This window comes from Numida meleagris, chromosome 12, assembly GCF_002078875.1.
Source record: "Numida meleagris isolate 19003 breed g44 Domestic line chromosome 12, NumMel1.0, whole genome shotgun sequence".
Lineage (NCBI taxonomy): Eukaryota > Metazoa > Chordata > Aves > Galliformes > Numididae > Numida > Numida meleagris.
This window is the reverse complement of record NC_034420.1, coordinates 2,606,765-2,625,071: the sequence shown is the minus strand read 5'-3', so window position 1 is coordinate 2,625,071 and position 18,307 is coordinate 2,606,765. Positions and strand designations below refer to the sequence as shown.

Genomic DNA, 18,307 nt, shown 5'->3' with positions numbered 1-18,307 from the left:
ATTACTCTGATTGTTTTTGCGGTCGCGTAATTTGTATCAGCAAAATAACTATGTCAGAGCCATCTTATCTTAATGAAAAATACGATTACTGCTCTTACACACGCTTCTTACTGCACATGTGTAAGGGCGGCAGCGGCCTCGGTCTCCAGCATATTGCTAAGCACACGGCTTTCACTGCGTGAGTGCTGTCAGCGAAGAAATCAAACAATATTAATGAGCTCAGAGTCTTTCCCGATACTGCTTTGTTTAAAGCCCTGTTGTGATTCGCTGTCATGTGAATTGAGTAATTGGATTTTAAGACTTTTAATGTTAAAATGCATCATCATTACTGATGTATCCGAAGATTTCACGCTCTTAATAATGGCGCCAAATCAAATTGGGAATCTCCTCTTAATCACCCAAGCTGTGCTGTAGCTTACACAAACAGTTTTGGGGACGGAGAGAAGTTGAGGGCCACGGAGTAACAAGTATTGTACAGAATTCATGTATGGAAACAAAAAGCCGCAATTGGGCTCGCAGCACAAAGTGCTAGAGGTGTCAGTGTTGGATGTGCACCCTCGGGCTAGGCAGCTGGTGTATGTATGCTTTTGTTTATCAGTTACTGGTTTATGTAGCCTTTAGGCCAGCACATGAAACAATCGTTCCTACAGGGTCAGCTGCTGGTCAGAAGCAAAGCAAGAAAAGACTTAGCGCTGAAACGCGGCAGCCATCATTTTAGTGCAGCTGGCACCTGCTACTGGTGCACAGCGGGAGGGTTAAGGGTCAAAGAGGCAGTTGTTCTAAACTCAGTGATGGCTTAAAGGGACTTGTAGATTAATCTGCTTTATTAACTTCTGTATATTAGATAACTATTGCAGTGAATGACAGTCCGTCTTTCTGAATAAGTCCCTTCACCTCTTTCTCTTTTAAATTGGCTTTTGAGTAATGAATATTAAATAGAATACATTTCAGGGTAATTAAATGGAAGCATTAGGATGATGTTGTTTTACAATCATATCTATAAGTTTCTTGTGTATTTATCTTGCGTTATTACTCTAGGTTGCTTTTTGTTAGCAGAACAAAAAGCGTAAATGTTTCAATTAAAGAAGAGGGACGGGCTGTATTTCTCAATAAGCTCCTGCCTTCTGCGCTGCATAAATATTTTCGAAAAGCGAATAAGTTTAAGTAGAAGTATAAAAAATGTTTTATTCCTTGTTTGCCGGCTGCAATGTAATACTTTACATTACTTGGAAATGTTCGATTTCTGCTGGCCGCGGTGGTTTTATATAAAACACTAAGAGGTGCTGGTTAGGGGAAGGGCAAAAAATATTGCCGTTCCGTAGAATCTAACTAGCGATATGAATAGCACCAATAATTTTGTAAAGTTCACATTATAATTCAAAATCCAGTTAGAAGTGATGCTTGCAGTCTGGAAAGAAAGCAATATCTTTACAAAATGGATAGGGAAAGGTAACAATCCATTCCATGAGCTGCTACTGGCAGATTTGCTATGTGAGTAATGAAACTCACTCTCGGTGAACAAACGCCCTCCCCTTCCTCCATTTAAAAAAAAAAATCAAATTTAAAATTCTGGAATAGGGGCAGTTTACAAGGATGCTTAATTGCTGCTGGGCACAAGCACTGAGACAGTGCTCGCATGGAAGGCCAGTGCTTGGCGGGCCGCTCTGGGGCGTTCATTTTGAGCAGGTAACCTTGGCAGATTCATGATTTTGGGTGGTCTGGGATTGTACTTCAAGATGCACACTTTTCCCAGGCTAATTAATTGCTGCTGTTGTCTTTGGTTTCTTGTGATCCTGAGAGCTATTTGTGTTGTCAGGGTCTTCTGAGATCGTGAACTCTGAAAACTTTGGTTGTTTTATTTTTCCTCGCGTTTCCTTGTTAGTTTGGCTTTTCCACTGAAAACTGAGATTCCCTTGCATTTATAGATCTCCAAGAACATGCACGGTTTTAAAAAAAAAAATAATAAAAGTCACAACAGATGGATGAAATGCGGGAGCAGGGTTAATTTAGCTCAGCTGAGCTTTGCGTGGTGAACGCAGTGTCACTAAAGCAGATCTTCCCCTTGCTTTGCTGGGCGCGCTGGGACGAGGGGCAGCCAGCACCGCACGGCCCCTGACCTCTCCGTGTCACCGTGTTTCTGAATTGGATTCGTTTCCCTTTAAAAAAAAAAAAATTAAAAATGAAGTGCATGCAGCCATCCTTTAAAATCTTTTTAGTGTGACAAGTTAAGTAATCTTCCATTGATACTTAAAAGTCCATCTGCAGAAATTCAGGGAGAATGTTGAGAGAGACGCAATATCTATTGAAATGTTGAGTGTCAAACTGCCAGGGTAATGTATTTAGTATGAAATATAATATTCAGTGCATTTTGTTTTGATGACTGCATGAAATAGCCTTGTGCTCTTATCCTTTGTTGTTGTTGTGAAAGATGATATTCACTAAGAAGTGTCGGTGACTATTCAAGACACAGTAGCAATGTGCTTATTACCATCTTTATCATCCGTCTTTTATGGTTATTCACAATGGCTTTGGTTACAGTTCAGTTCACCGGGATAACAAAAACACTTTTAATTGTTCCGCAGTAGAAATTAGAATCGGTTTATGAACAATTTGAACACAGAAGGGGCTTGAAATGTGTTAGGCGATCGGTAATTAATACTTTGATTAGCCTTTTTAAGTTCCTTGCAATTAGGCTGCTCAAATCAAGTCAGTCGTGTTGCCTTATGGAAGATCCTTGGACGGCAGTTAGAGTCACACTTCTGGCTTTCTGAAAGCCTGACTTCCTTCAAGGAGTGGTTTGAAAGCCCGGCCTCCTCCCTGTCCCTGCTAACTTTAGCACTCCATATCAGTGCTAAACTGAGGTAAATATGGGTGAAATAATTACCTGAGTTCTCATTTTCTCCCTACTGCTGGTTCCCGTTGATGTGCGGCTGTGCTGGCTCTGCTGCTGGCACACTTCTGCACTCCTGGAGCCCACGCTCGGCTGCTTGCAAACCGCTGCTGCCTTGCGGCAAGCAGTGCCAGCATGGAAGGTCTGCGGGCAGTGCTGCTGCTGTGGGGCCGGGAGGGCCGCGCGGATCCCTGCCACCCAAATGGCGTTCTGGTAGGCCTTCCCGTAACGGGGATTTCAGAAAAGTGATGATCCTGCAGGTACAGATCCCGGTTCCTATGCTGAAATCCTTCTGCAGCACTGAAATCTGCACTGCCAACAGAAGGGAAGGCACAAGTGACTTGCACACGAGGAACACGCACTCTGTAAGCCCTGCTGCTGGCTTAGGGGAAGACATGAGATGCAGATGTAAGACCACTTACATTCCTGAAGAGAGAGACTTGCTGGAAGGCAATGGGTGTAGGTGGAACTGCTGTTCCCTCCTCCCAGGAGGATGAAATACTCTGTAACAGACATGAGTTCATGAGTTGGGAGGTGCTGGTGGTGGTCACTGACCTCATCCTCTGCCACCTTTCAGGTCTGGGTGCTGGCCGAGCAGGAGGGGAGAGGCCCTTATCCTGCGGGCTGGGAGGAACGCTAGCAATCATCCGAGCTGACACGAGCTGCTTCACAAAGATCTGAACCCAGCTTCCTCTTCTTTATTGATAAGAGCAGAGAGGAGTGTATATTAATTTTTAATAAGGGTTTTAAAGAGCTCAGCTGTCTCCTACACCAAACCAACCCGAAGTTTGTGTTACAAATGCGAAAAGTTGTGCATTTCAAAAATCCTAATTAATCACAGTTCCGTCATCTTTAAAAACAGCTGCAATGCTGTCTGTTATGGCTGCTTATTTAGAAAGAGCCGCCTCTTAAATAAACAGCCCAGGTTAATTTAACACGACCGCCGTAGTATCTGTAACTGGAAATCTCTGGATAATACCACCTACAAATGCAGACAAAGAGTTGATGGTACAATCATAAGTTATTCCAGCCTGAGGTAGAATAATTTGCTGCCTATGAGGTAGCACAGATGGATAGGCAGAAAGAAGCTGTGCAGATACATGAGTTTGTAAACATCTGTCAGCTGCACCAGATATCCAAATACAAAATCTAGCACTTGAGGCAGCGTATGAGTATGTGACATTCAGCAGAGGCTTTACATGAAATTCAGCACAGGCAGATACAAGTCAGCGTACTCTGGAAGGTAACAATTAATGAACCGTGTCCCCTCCTCCCTGCAGAAAGAGGAGGTGTTCCATTCATCAGGCATCTTCCGTGTAACCGCCCTTAACTGTTCTGCTCCCAGTAGTTAATGCGCCAGCCCATGGGCTGTGCAGGCCTGCTCTGTCCCACAAGCCTACCGCCTTGCTGAGGGCTTGCGGCAGTCAGCTGGCACCTCTTTTCCTCCCTGATGGGTGCCAGCTGACCCAGGAACATGGTCTGCCGTGGGGTAGAGGGACCTGCTTCTGAGGGATGAGAAAGGACCCGGCATCGTAGACTTTCACGTAACAGTTCAGAGGTAACTGCAGTATGAAAAGAACATGTTCTGTTGTGTTAGAATATGTCCTCAAATTAGAGAGAAGGGAACAGGGCAAAGTGTTTCGCTCTGGCCAGCTCCTGTGCAGGATGCAGCTGCTGCCCACGCTCCAGCTCTGCCCTGGTTAGGTCCTAGCGCGGTGCAAACAGCTGCTGGGTCCTGGCAGCTGCCTGAAAGGCACTCGCTACTGACTCACTGCTGGTAGGAAATGCTGAAAGTAAGCCTTAGTTTTGAAAAGTCTGCTTTGCCCTATTGGTCTGTGTTATTGTGCCAGTTTTATTTTAACAGTGAAGAAATAGAAAGCTGTTTTCAGTGGCTGTGGTATAGTAAATTTATTGGGCGCATTGCAGGTGCTTGTCATTAGCCTTAAGCTATCATCCTAAATGTATCTTTCTGAGTATGTGCTTATGTTTCTTTTTCAGATACAAAGTCAGGTTTGACATAAGTTAGTACAATCTTACTGTGTGATTATTTCTTCTGGCTCACGATTTGGACCTACTTCAAGTGAGCACTCCCATACTTAGAGCCCTTTGGCCAGTTCTAAAGACATATCCAGGGAAATGACAAGTTCCACGCTCTGTAACCGTTCCCTTTTTCACATCTGTTGCCGTCTTTTCCATCCCTTCTGAACACCGGTTTAAAAAAAAAAAAAGATAACCTCTCTGCACAGTGTAACATATAACTGAAATTTTAGTAACGTATGCTTACATATATATACACACACACATATACATAGATATAGGAATTAAATGCTCTTAAACTCTTTCATTTTTCAAATTTGAATTGATTTGCTGTTTCTGACACGTGAAAAGTATTTTTTAGTACAGGAGTGATTGACTTGTTCTTAATTTCAAAATAAATGCACGGCTTTAGTTTTCTTATTTCAGCTGGAAATGTTATCTTTGAACAGAGACTCAAAATGGAAAATATCAATCTGAAAGTTAGGCTTTCTAGTAAAATAAATATTTTAAAACAACAGATTAAAATTTAAGGTATTTAATAATCTTGGAGCATTTAAATCTTCCTAATATTATTAGTAAATGATGATCCATTTATTGATATAGAAAGAATTGATGATGAAAGAACTGAGAACTCTAAAGGACATTTAAATTAGTAATCACGGCTCCTAAATTAAGAGCAGACGGCCTGAAGCTAGAGCTATAAAATCTACCAAGTTTTGTAAGCTAAACAATGAAAATGGGAATCTTTTCAGATCTGAATGGAACGTGTTTCTCCCAGCCAAGTATCTGGTCAAAAACCGTGTGTGTTTTTAGAGCGTTCTCAATCTTTGGTGGAGGTCTACTTAATGCTGTCCATGGTGTTAACGTAATGTTCATTACGTTAAAAATGTGTTAGGTGCAGCAGAATAAAAGATTCATCCCAATGTATGAGAGAGGGAAGCGAGTTACAGGACCTGCTCTGATGCAAGTTCTACTCCACTGATAGCATGAAGCAGCAAAAACAACTTTTTAATGGAAAGGCAGCTTCTTTCCCAGCTTCTTTAGAAAAAAAAGAAGTCAGAATAAGGAGTGTCTTGAGCAACATTTTCCTCCACCGCTACAGAAAGAAAGAAGCTCTGAAGGCAGAGAGGCTCTGAAGAATTAATTTATTGGAAGAACAGTTCTTTACTGTTGCCTCTTCTGTCAATAGTTTCTTTTGTACAGAACAAATGTGTCAGGAGAAACATTATTGAACCAGATAAAGCGATGCCTTACATTTAAGATAAGAGAACAGAGACAAGGGTGCCAGTTTGAACTATGTTGAAAATAGATTATCTGCTTCCGCAGCCCCTTCCTCGTTAATGCCTCTGTCCTCATTTCTGGCCTTGTTTTCTGCCTGTGTCAGCGCGCGGTGCTGGGCCTGCTGCACCTCGCCTGCCTCCCAGCAGCAAGCAGGGCTGCAGGGCAGTGCTGGCCAGGGGCTGCCTCCATCCCCCTGCTCAGATGGTTGGGCAATATAGGCTCACCATAACGTTGCCATCGTCCTTTCTCCACGTGTTGCATCATAAATACAAATCTATTTAAATGTATGTCAGCAGATAAAAGTACGAAGGGAGAGGCAGGTTATTTCAGAGGCTCATTCACAAGCCTGAAGAGTTCCAGCTCCTTTGTGACCTGGACAACAGAAATGGCCGTACGGATGGAGCTGTGTATCTGGAAATTTCCTGACACCCTAATTCTCCTGATGACACAAGCTAGCAGGAGCAGAGCCAAATAACGGCCATGTGAGGTCTGAGGGGAGATACTGAAGATGTCACTTGTCAGCATGGGAAGGAGCTGTTCTGTGCTATGTGAAAACAGAAGAGAGGCAGGGGATGGAGGGTGAGTGAAATGAAGTGGCAGCCTGGCACTTCTGCCTGAGAAAGAGTTAAAGTTTGGTGCATTGCCAGTAAACGTGCTGTCTGCTGAGGAAAAGCTTCATTATGAAGTAGCATGAGCCTCGTCTAGACTAGCTCTGTTCCCTTGCAGATGAGGTTGTGCGGGCTGCGTCACTTAGACATAAGTTCTGTGCAGCAGGGGTGACCTCCTAGTGCTTGTTCATGGGCGCAGTCTCTTTCGGCGTGTGTCAGCAGTACTGTAAAACAAAGAAGGATCTGGAACGCTAACAGCTTGCTGTAGGCTCATGCAGAAATAGCAGAGGAAACCAAAGCTACGCAGTAAAACAAAGCAGCAGCAGCAGTAGTTGCGATGGAAAGACATAGAAAACAGGAGAAGGACGTTTGAGGCTGTTGTCGTGGATTTTGATGCCCGTCATCTTGTTGGAATTAGGCACAGTAATTGCTGATGGCTTCTGCTGTAACGCACTCCTGACAGCCTTGGATACAATAGACAGGACTGCCCCAATTTTACGTTTGCATCTCTTACTGCTGAGCTGTACAGCTAAGGGATTTCTCTTTAGCCTTGCGAGAAGTGGGACGTGTAAGACATCTGCAGAGACAACACAAGATTGCAAATTGTCCACCTCTGAAAGCAATAAACTTCTGTACCTTCAAGAAAGGCGTTAGTCACTGTTCTGGAGCATTCACAGGCAGATGTTAAGCCTTCTTCACATTAGGGAGCTGGTGCCACAAGTCCCAGCAGTTCCTTTATAAAGAGGCAACCTTGTGGAAAGGCATCAGCACTGGCGGAGACGTAGCTGCATATGAAGCAGAGGTGTGGAATGAAATTCCTCCATGTGGAAAAAGTTGCATCGTTGGCGCTTGCTGAACGTTCATTATGGAGACCAAACAGTGGATGTGAGCACAGGGAGGGGTGGGTGCTGTGTTACAGCAGTGGTGACAGCGGCAGTGGGTCACCTCTGCTGGTGCAGATTGTTACGGGTGCAGCAGGCAGGCTATTGTTCATTGCTGGTGAAAATGCACAGCTACTGGTGGTGACTGCATTGAAAAACGGTGTTTTGTAGCTGAGAATTTGCTCTATCAAGTAGTGTTATTGTGCTCTTGGTAGCTATTGTTGTTTCCAGGGAAATAAATAGGGCACGTTACTTTTGGAGCAACCTACACATAAAGAGTTGTAGCTATTGTTCATGTTTGGACAGTGCTTGTACAGAGATACTTGCATTGCTTGCGCTAGCTGCAAAGCAGTCTAGAGATGGTTTTGTCCTATGAGTAATGGAAAATATTTTGCCTGATGTATAAACTGCAGAGTCTGGATTAAAATTGGCCTTTCCCACATCAGACCTCGTGTTCCTAACTTGAAAGCTCAAATAATTTGTGGATATCTCTGTTGCAGGTGATTTGTAGTGCGAGGATTCATCTTTTTCATTTAGTGAAACATGCTGTTTGACTTAGCCTTGGTCAGTTATTACAGGCGAGTTTGTAGTGTGGCAGCTCTCTGGAGACCCTGTTCATAGCTACTCATTGGCCTAGAAGAAAGGATTTAATGATTTTCTACTTCTTCTGTGTTTGGTTTTAGGGTGTAGATCTTTTATAAATGTGAGTCAAACTATTTACTGGTGACATTTTACAAATTTTCATTCTGTTTAATCTCTGAGTAATGGTTTTAGGTTCGTATATGTTATGGCCTTTGGCATTTGGGACTACTGTATCTCCAGGATATCTTTGCAGATTTTGTCTTTAAATGGATTCTATAGCTATTTTGTAATTTATTTTTACAAAAGTTGTGCCAATCCCTAAAATCAGTCCCACCCTCCCTAGCCACACACACTAGCACTGTAGATGCACAGCAAGACCAGCAGAGCCCTCCAGGGGAGAACACCCGGTGTAGTGGTAGCCGAAGGCTCTGGTTACAGCCAGCCAATGAGCAAAGTCAGTTATCTGTCTTCTGTTGGGGTGCCAGAAGAACTGAGCTGTATGAATTGATAGGTCTCGATGCTTTATAAAGTTGATCAAGTGGCTTTGTGCCTACTGTAGATCTCCATAAGTCACAGAAGTAAAATGTCCTAAATCACAGGCTTGGATTTGTAACTGCCATGTAATTGATGTAGATTTATAGGTGCCTTGCTGTGATCAGAATTACCTTCATCAGAATGGAGGTTCCCTTCAGATGCCTTTCAGTATCATACAAGAAGGAAGAGGTGGGTGTGAGAAAACCAGGATCTTGAAAATCACCTTGAGATTAATCTGAAACAAATACAGATGACTGGCCACACATACATTGCTGTCCTAGAAGTGAATCTTTACCTTAAATAAACATAACTTTAAGTCTCTATTCCTATTTGTTTTCACTTCTACAATTACAACTTCGGAGCTAAGCTTTAACATTGACTTCCTCCCTTTCTTCACCTCGTAGCTTTGGTTACAGAAATATTTGTTTGGAAGAAGGACTTTTGGGATACCGTGCCCATCCATGACATTTCAGCATGGTTAGTAAAGGCTGCGTTAATTTTTCCTGATCACCAAACCGTTTGAATTTTCTTTCAGATGATGTCAATCCTGATGAACACCATCATTTTTGAAGACTGCAGGAACCAATGGTCTGTGTCAAGACCGCTGCTTGGACTTATACTTCTCAATGAGAAAGTGAGTATTTAAGAGATTCTACCAGATGCACTCTTCGTATGCCCAAGTAGTTGAAATCATTGTTTCATACAGAACAAAGCTGCCTGTGGCCCTTTCAAATCCCCTCCCTCTTTCCTTGGAATCTAACTCACTTAGACCCACAGCTCATGTACCGTGCAAGTATTATACTGATTTGTTCACAAAGGCTGAGTGGCTTCATTTTGATGAGGAAATCTTCTCAAACTTTACCCCACCTTTTGCACCCAACCTTAGATCGTGCAAATATAGCAAACCTTTTTTTTTTTTTTTTTCTCCTTTTTAATAGACTTTACATCTTTGCTTTTCTAGAATGAGGTAGAAATTATAGGCAAGCTCATCTGGCTTTTAGATACAACACTGAAACAAGAACACTGTGGAAATCACATCAGAAAAATTGCTTCCTAGAAAAATAGTTAACCAATTCCTTTTTCTGAAAGGTTTCACAGGAACAAGTAGCTTTGAGGATATTATCTGAGCTCTTACGCTTAAGTACCAGCATTGATTGCAATTTGGATTGTGTTCATCTGTGGCAAATTGTATAAACCAGGAAATACTCTGCAATTTGCCCTTTCAATAAAATCTGAAACTATGAATTTGGATATACCCATCATGTTTCCCTTGTGACTTAATAGAGACAATATTGTCAGAAATGGAAACCATCTGAGTAAATGAATGTGAATTGATCTAAATGTGTGCATTTTTTTGTATAGCGAGGCATTGTTGCTGAAGATACTGACCTGTTGTATTTGCCACAGTTCTGAGCTGGCTCTAACTTTATTCTGAATTGCTTTATATCTTGGGCAGTCACAAGCCTCAGTGTATTACTGCTTTGGAGAATGAATTGTCTATACAATAAGAGGGTGCTGGAAAAAAATAAGACACTAAGATTAGCAGCAACTGCATACATTAAAATTCAAACTGAAATCCCAGCTATGGAAGGAAACTAATAGAAGAAGAAAATATATCAAGAAGAGAAGCGCTGTCTCATCATTCACCTGTGCTGAAGGATCCAATTTTAGCCATATCCAATAGCACTGTCATTCATCTTCTTGGTGTGTTATTGTGATTTAAATCCAGGCTCTATAAGAGAGAGCAGTTCTTTTAAAATGATTGAGAGGGAATAAGGGCAAATTCAGTGTTTAGGAAAACTTTATGACATCACAATATTATACTTTACAGATGGAAGCAATATTTCCTACTTTGGAAGGAAAACTAATCATTTTCTATCTGCTCTGAGTCACTGCATCATTATAAAAGTGGGAAATAAGTAGTTTTGTGCATTCCCAATCTTGTTCAAGACGACACTTTTGTTTATATAATGCTTCTGATTTATAGCGTTTAAGTATTAGCCTGACTACATATTAATTATGTGTTTTTTGATGTTAGCTGCTTCAGTATGAGAAGAAATTAAATATTTCACTTGAAGATAAAACCAAGGAGCTGTAAATCACCAGAAATAAATTTGTGACTGGCGGAATATTCTTTTTACTGAAATTAGACTAGTTCTAATGATTATGTGCTTTGCTTAGCAGACACGGATATGTACAAGCGCCTTTACTTACAAACAAGCCTTCCATTTCTTTTGGAAGGATGGAAAACGGGAAATAGGATTTACAGTATTTGTATTGCCCATTTTGCATCAAGCATATTATTTTGTGTTCAGAAAAAAGTGGGTGATGTACTTAGATGGAGCTGTAAGAGTCATCTTTCCTCGGCTCGTTTCAGTACACTGCTAGCTTACTTATTGAAAACAGATTCCTTTTTTCAGGTGGGGTCTCTGTCTCAACAGTTCCTGTGGTAACAAGCACACATTAACCACGTTTTACTTTTATTGCTTCTTCTCATCTGCTTTTGTTTTAATGGTAGTTCCTTTGCCGATAATCCATCTCGAAGGGAAGGCGGCAGGTTTACCTGGGGACTCAGAAAAGCTGGGATTCATCCATGCTTGTCCTAGTAGGCTGAGTTATGCCAAAATGGGAGTTGTATTCAGAGTCCTCCCTAAAACAATGCTAAGTCTTTTGAGACAGCATCAGCGTAATATAAAATGAGGTGGTTTCCGGTGGCTCCTGACATTGTTCCCCTCCCACAGTGGGGCAGCAAGTTTAATTTAAGTCCTGAAGGTAAAAGATTGGCAGGAAAAACTCTCTGTATCCTGATAATGTAGCAACCATATCTCCTTCTTGCTGTTCTTCAACCGAAGCACGTGAGTGCATGGGCAGAAGTGATGTCATGGCAGAGAAGCCCTAGAAACCCCAGGGCTCAGAGCAGCTCTGTAGCGTTGGAGCAGCAATGCCATGGGAGAGTCCTCAGTGGATGCTGTCAGCTGGGATTTAGACAGAGGTGTAATTCCTTGCTGTTAGGGAGGCTACTGGTTGTTGGGAAACAGCTTGTAGGGGGTTTCCCCAGGTTTCCCCTCAACTGGTAAGACTTTCCATTGTGGGGTTGGCTAAAGAAGCTCTTGGAACACCTCTGTTCCAAAACTGTGGGTATTGATGAGGATCTCAGGGTTGTGGCCTTCTCTGGACTGCACACTGCATTTGTCACCTTGAGACAAGGCTTCAGGGAACGTGTTTGTTGCAGGCAGATATTCCATCTTTTACACCAGCTCCCACATGATTTTAAACTTTGAGTTTGTAAGTAGTTTGGGATCCAGCTATTTGATCAACTGGTGCTGTAGCGCTCAGCACAGAAGTGTAATACAGGATGTTTCTGGTTTGAAAGGAGCTGGACTGAGGGCGGGTTCCAAGCAGACATTAAGGGGATTTTCACTTCCTATCATGGAATCATAGAATGTGTTGGAAGGGACCTTACAGCCCACCTAGGTCCAACCCCTGCCACGGGCTGGTTGCTGTCCGCCAGATCAGGCTGCCCAGGAGCCTGTCCAGCCCAACCTTGAGCACCTCCAAGGATGGGGCACCCACAGCTTCTCTGGGCACCCTGTGCCAGTGCCTCAGCACTCAGTATTCCTGTGACCCTATTGAGTTGTCATGGGCTTAAAATTAGAATGCCCTGGCTTTACTACATTTTCTTTTCCCGTATGCTTGCATAAATACAAGAGAGCTGTATTTTTGGTAGGAAGGAAGCTCGTGTTTGAAATTTAACAGGTTTTACACAGATGTGTTAAACAAATCCCAGGCATGCATTTTGGCTCCCTGTATGACAGCCTGAAGCCTGCTGTATCCTTTTTTTTTTTTTTCAACGTTAACTTCAGAAGTCTATTGACATTCTGCATACTAAAAAACACTTTTCAGCCTTCTTTTAACAAGTTTTCTTGATATGCAACTGAAAGGTGGGTATGAGGTTAGGCTCTCCTGCATCTCTATGTATGTCTTTGACCGAATCAGTTTAGCAGTTGTCAGTGTGATCAGTTAAGCTTTTATCTCTCATTTCTGTTGTCATTCTTGAACCAAAAGACCACATTCATTCTAGAGTGGCTTCTATGTATCTGACTTCGTTATTGATGGTAAAATTTGGGCTGGTGGAACTTTTCTGTAGCAGTGTCTGTAGACAGAACTGCTGTTCCTTCTGCCCCTCAAATGATTAGGTGTGGAGAAGGTAGTGTAACATGGGGTGGAGACCACTAGCAATATCCTTCTCGACTGCAACATCACACTGCTGTGAACCTCTGCCAGGTGCTTGGGCACATCAGAACAGTCCATTCACCTCTGAGTAACTGTCTCTATCGGTGTTCATTCTGTGGATGTGCTTATTCCCAAGGCCAAAAGACTTTGGTCAATAAAACCAATATAATAAAGACTAAACAGGATTATGCAATTTCTTTGGCTATACAACTAGGGTCACTGATGACCCTGGAGCTCCTATCCCATTCCTTATTTCTTGGCTAACCAAAATTTGTCCAAACGTGGTAAGAAATTCTATTTTAACTAGTCTGTAGATCTACCGGGATGTCATGGCCATAGTAATACAGAAAATGACATAGAGAATACCTAGCTTCTAAAGAAGCAAGGATGAGTCTGTCTCATCTCTGCATTACAGCGGATTAGATCCCGTAGTGAGGTGTGCAAATTTGCACCATTCAAAAAAGACTTAAAAAGGAGTCAGGGAACATTTATATCAGCTCTGCAACACATCACCTTCACGTGTTGGAGCTCGGAAGGTGGCCCACAGCTACTGGAGAAGTGGCCCCTGTCTAAACTTCATCCATGAGGTAGGACTGAGGCCGGTGCAGCTCAGGACAGCTCGTTCTGCTTGCTGTTTGCCCAGCTCCTCTCACAGAGCGCAGCCTGCGAAGCATTTCTTCAAGAACGCTCCAGGTGCAGGTGAGTAACTCTGGTTTTAAATTTCCAAATGGCGTTGCTGAAATTCTCTGTTGCCTCTTCACAGTACTTCAGTGAGCTAAGGGCAACCTTGATAAACAGCCAGCCTGGCAGCAAACAGCAAGTCCTCGACCAGTGCTTCAGGAACCTCATGGAAGGCGTCGAGCAGAACCTTTTGGTGAAGAACAGGGACAGGTGAGTTGATAACACATAAGTAAGCTGAAAAAAAAAAAAAGGACAAATGGAAACTTTGACTGGAAAAAGTTATAATGCAGGAAGCATTATCCAGGTAGCCTTGAATTACTGCTCCTTTAGAAAGAAGGCTCATTCCCCATAAAAGAACTTATCCCTAGACTGAGCAGTTGGAGCCTGAACCTGTGGGTAAACATGGCAAAGATATTTTTTTGGTGACATAAATCACAAGGTCACCCAATCTTGCCCTCATTTGAGAAGCAGAGTGGAGCTCTGCAGACTGGCCATGTCTGCTGTCAGCACTGAATGCTCACGCTGGCTGTTGGTTACCAGGTGGCTTTTGTCTCGTGGTCTGTGTGCATGGTTCAGCCAAAACAAACCCTGAAATTATAGGGACAAAATCAGAGCCCTGGCTGTGGGGCTTCCTGGAAAGCCTGAGACAACCTGGAGAACGTCTTTGAGAGAATGACTAAGACCATTTGCTAACTTTATTTCTCCAACTTCTTTTCTCTTTGTTGCTGTGGAAATTGATGATTATTTTTTAATTCTTAGATAGTTTTGCATTAATTTTGGTCTCCATTATTTTGTTTCATTTTCCTGTTAAGTTCCAGTATTAAAATAAGTTCCTTAAGGCCTGACAGTTGACGATAGCCAGAGATAGGGGGATGTGGAAGTGGACCCAGAGAAGCACAGATCACGTCCCTGGCAATAACTCTGACAGACTTTGTGTATCTTGTTGTGGACTGGGAGAAAACCTGTGGAAAAGGCAGAAAGACATGAGAGAGGACAGGAGTGCCCATTAAAGAAAGAAAAACGAACTGACGGTGGTGAGCTGTAGGACACGGCCTGACTTTGCAGCTGTGAATGCCAGGGGGAGTCATTTGACTCAAAAGTCCTTCTGGATTACAAAGATAAATAAAAACGCACAGAAAGAAAAGAAACATGAACAAATGAGGAACTGAGCAAAACTCATTCTTAGAACTTGATAGTTTCTTAGTTCCGTATCTGTTTGTTTTTACTGAAGGCAAGAAGTCCTCAAGATAACACAGTTTTCTGAGAAAAGCAGGCTTTGATTTGCAGGTTCTCTGAGCTGCCTCATTCCAAGAGTGAGGGCTTTAAGGGCAGAAAGGGGGCCAATGGACACGCTAGTGTGGGCCGAGGGAGGCGGGGTGGCAGGAGGCTGAGCCCCCCCGGCGGCCCCAAGCCGTGCTGCTGGGATGTGGCTCTCCTCTCCCTGCCCTCCCTGCTCAGGGAGCAGACAGGGGCTTCCATCATGAGGGCTGCTGGCAAAGATTAGATTTGGCCAACATTAGATTTAAATATATGTAGATTTAAAGCGTGTTTTCATCTCTGAGCTCTGCGGAGCGTTCTCAGATGGGCAGCGGTGTGGAAGCTCTCGGGGAGCTCATGCGGAGTTGCAGCAGGGAGAGATGGGTGCAGGTGTGAGGGGGACGGGATAATTCGGTCAGACGAGCAGCTCGTCTGTCTCGGTAGCATCCGCCTGTCTAACTTAGGAAGACTTCTAAGCCATCACTTCCCAGCAAGCAGCATGAGTTAATACGATGGCTGTTCTGTTTTCAGCCCTTGATTCGTAATCCTCCTCTGATTTATTCTGTGGAACAGGAGGCTTCTTTTAACTGCGATTGTTTGAATCTGAGCAGAGATCAATTTCCATTAGTAAGGAAATAAACACAAAAGTAAAAAATTATGAATAGGCTAAAGAATGAACTCATCATTGCATCCTGTATTGCCACACACAGCGAGCCCCAGTTTACCACACTGCTGCTGCGCATACCCATAAAGTACAGTGCTGTGGAGGTAGGCAGGAAGGATTATTTCCCCGGTCCTGCAAAGAGACCTGGCCCGAGATCACATCAGTTCCACAAGCACCTGCCCGTGCAGCCCCGTGCAAGGAGGAGCCCTGAGGAGCCATTCTTTGGGAAACTTTATTAGCTTCGCTGTGGCCAGCCGGCAAAGTCTGACAATCAAAGCAGAGAGCATTGAGGCTACAAACAAAAGATCACCCAAAGACCTTAAATGCAGCATGCCGTATACATTTTTCTGACATTTAAGATATTTTTTTTAAGCACACAAGTGGTATGTGATAAGTGGCAATGAAACACTTCGTTTCATGTAAAGGGAGACCAGGCAGGTCGGCCAGATTTGGGCTGTCACGTCGTTCCATCTCAGGTGGTGCTACAGGATGGATGTCCTGTCCTTCACTTACCAGCAGAGAACTGTTAGGGAATATTGCTGCTGTTTGCTCTGTGCCGGGTGGGTGATGGTGCAGCATCTCACAGGGAGACAGCACTCATCAGGGCAATGGGTGGCAATGGGGCAGCCTGGAGCTGGTGACCATCTGGGTGCATCCCAGAGAGCCCTTTGCTGGAGGCTGGGGAGAGTTCTGAATCACGTGAGAGGGAAAGGCTCCTCGCTGCATTCGGTTCCCAGCTGACCTGTTAAGTGATTCACACTGTTGGTAGGCTGAGCTTGCAGTTCTGTCCAAATACACTTCTGAGTTCATTGCCGTTCTGTAGAACTCTTTTTGAGAGCACCTAGTGATTGATTTTGTTACGTTGTCCTCTGTTCCTCCTTCGATTCAATTTCCATCTTGGTTATTCTTTCTACCACTTACTGAAATCAGTGTCAGGTCTCTCCTAACCAGCCACTCGGGTTTTCTTCTGCCCAGGTTCACCCAGAACATGTCAGTCTTCCGAAGGGACATGGCCGAGGCGCTGCGCAGCGAGGGGGCCGCTGAGCCGGGCAGCTTGGATATGATGAGCTGACAAGGACTTGGGAAAGCAGAGCTGCCTAATAAACCTGTTCTGAAAGCCTTGGAGCCCTGTTATATTGTTAGATTTTGACCCTTGAGGAAACTATTTTTTTTAGGTAACTTCTGCCTTTTTATATTTGTGGCATAAACATAAAGGTTTGCAATAGTAAAAGCAATGTAAAGTCAACGTTTTCAGCCTTTCTTAGCAAAATTTACTATCTTGTTCTTCTGTCTTTATGAAACGGTGTAGAAACAGTACTTAACCAAAGAGCAAAATAAATATGCATTCCTTCTAAACCTGTATTAGTTAATGAGTCTCAGTTCTGCATATATTGGTAAATAATAACTCTTACCAATGAAAAACTCTGAGCTCATTATAACTGAGGTTGTACTTGTTTGGAAATGAGTTTGCAAATGAGTTTGTGACATCTTTCTGAAGTAATAAAATGACTATTTTTCTACAAAATGTTACACATTTCTTTTCAGCACAGGAGGTATATGGCAGTGTGCACAAGGAAATGGAAGACTACAGATGAGCATTTTAGACTCTAAGTATGGCAAGGAAATTAAGAATGTTGCACGTAATATAAGAGATCAGATGGAGCTGCCGTTACTGAAATACTGATAGCATCTGAATCTCACAGGTGCAAGTTTTCCAGGTCCTTGCAAATGGAGAGGGAGGGGGAGACCAGGACAAAAGTTGCCAAATGTTACGACGCTGTTTAAAAAGGATTAAATGCATCCACTCCCACAAAGAAGCAAGCAGTTACAGAGACGTATCGCCCGTACGCACACGGCTCGTGGCACGATGGAGATGAATGCGTGCATCTAAAGCAGCAAACTCAGCAGATTTGTCTTCACCTCTCAGAGATGGTGAAGGGCTCCGTGGTAGCAACACAAAGCCCTCCTGGGCTCCGCAGCTCACACACGCTCACCACTGCTCTGTGTGGAACAGCTGGCAAGGACCTGAGGTGGGCACGAGGTGCCAGTGACACAGACCAGTGAAATGAAGCAAGATCTAACGAGAATTAGAAGTACTGAAGCAATAAGTCAATCGGTTTATGATGTACAAAAGCTGTCATGTGCGATTAGAAGCTGTTGGTATTGGGTTGGGCTTTTTGTTCCTTAGGTAAATAATTGGTTGCGTGTGCTTTTCATGCTTGCTCACATTTGTATACTCAGTCATCTTTCAGCGCTGGTTTAGATAAAGAATAAGATGGTTTTTGTTGTGGCCGCCGGGCAGCGAAAGTTCATACCAGTATGTCTTTGCAACTCTTGTTTTTCTGCACGTTTTTAACTCTCAGCAACTAAATCTGAATGGAAGTCACTGTGCTGAGCCACTTTCTGATTGCACTCAAGCTTAGCTGGAAAAACTAGTTAGTCTGCACCAAAAGGGTCTGATTTCCAGGAGGGCTGAGAGAACAACCAGGGAAGGTCAGAGGAGAGCAGCACGGTCGGTGTTTCGGAGCGGAGCCTGACGCTGCGTGCTGGGGTTTGAAAACCTGGGAGAAAACGATGATGATGATCAGCACCCAAAGGAAACAGGGCTTGGCACAGCTGCTCGCCTTCCGAGCAGCTTGTCCTGAAAGGCAACGAGAGT

The 18,307-nt window shown here is 43.4% G+C and overlaps 1 protein-coding gene across 1 annotated transcript in view; it reads left to right on the top strand.

Moving 5' to 3' along the window:
- The window catches only part of RANBP17 (RAN binding protein 17), a gene marked incomplete at its 5' end in the record, with an annotated part of 152,996 nt that extends 135,992 nt beyond the window's left edge, over nt 1-17,004 (top strand). Inside the window, 3 exons of the mRNA XM_021410843.1 lie at nt 9,349-9,447; nt 13,810-13,937; nt 16,624-17,004. Coding sequence (XP_021266518.1) covers nt 9,349-9,447; nt 13,810-13,937; nt 16,624-16,720 — 324 coding nt within the window. The remainder of the gene's footprint in view (nt 1-9,348; nt 9,448-13,809; nt 13,938-16,623) is intronic.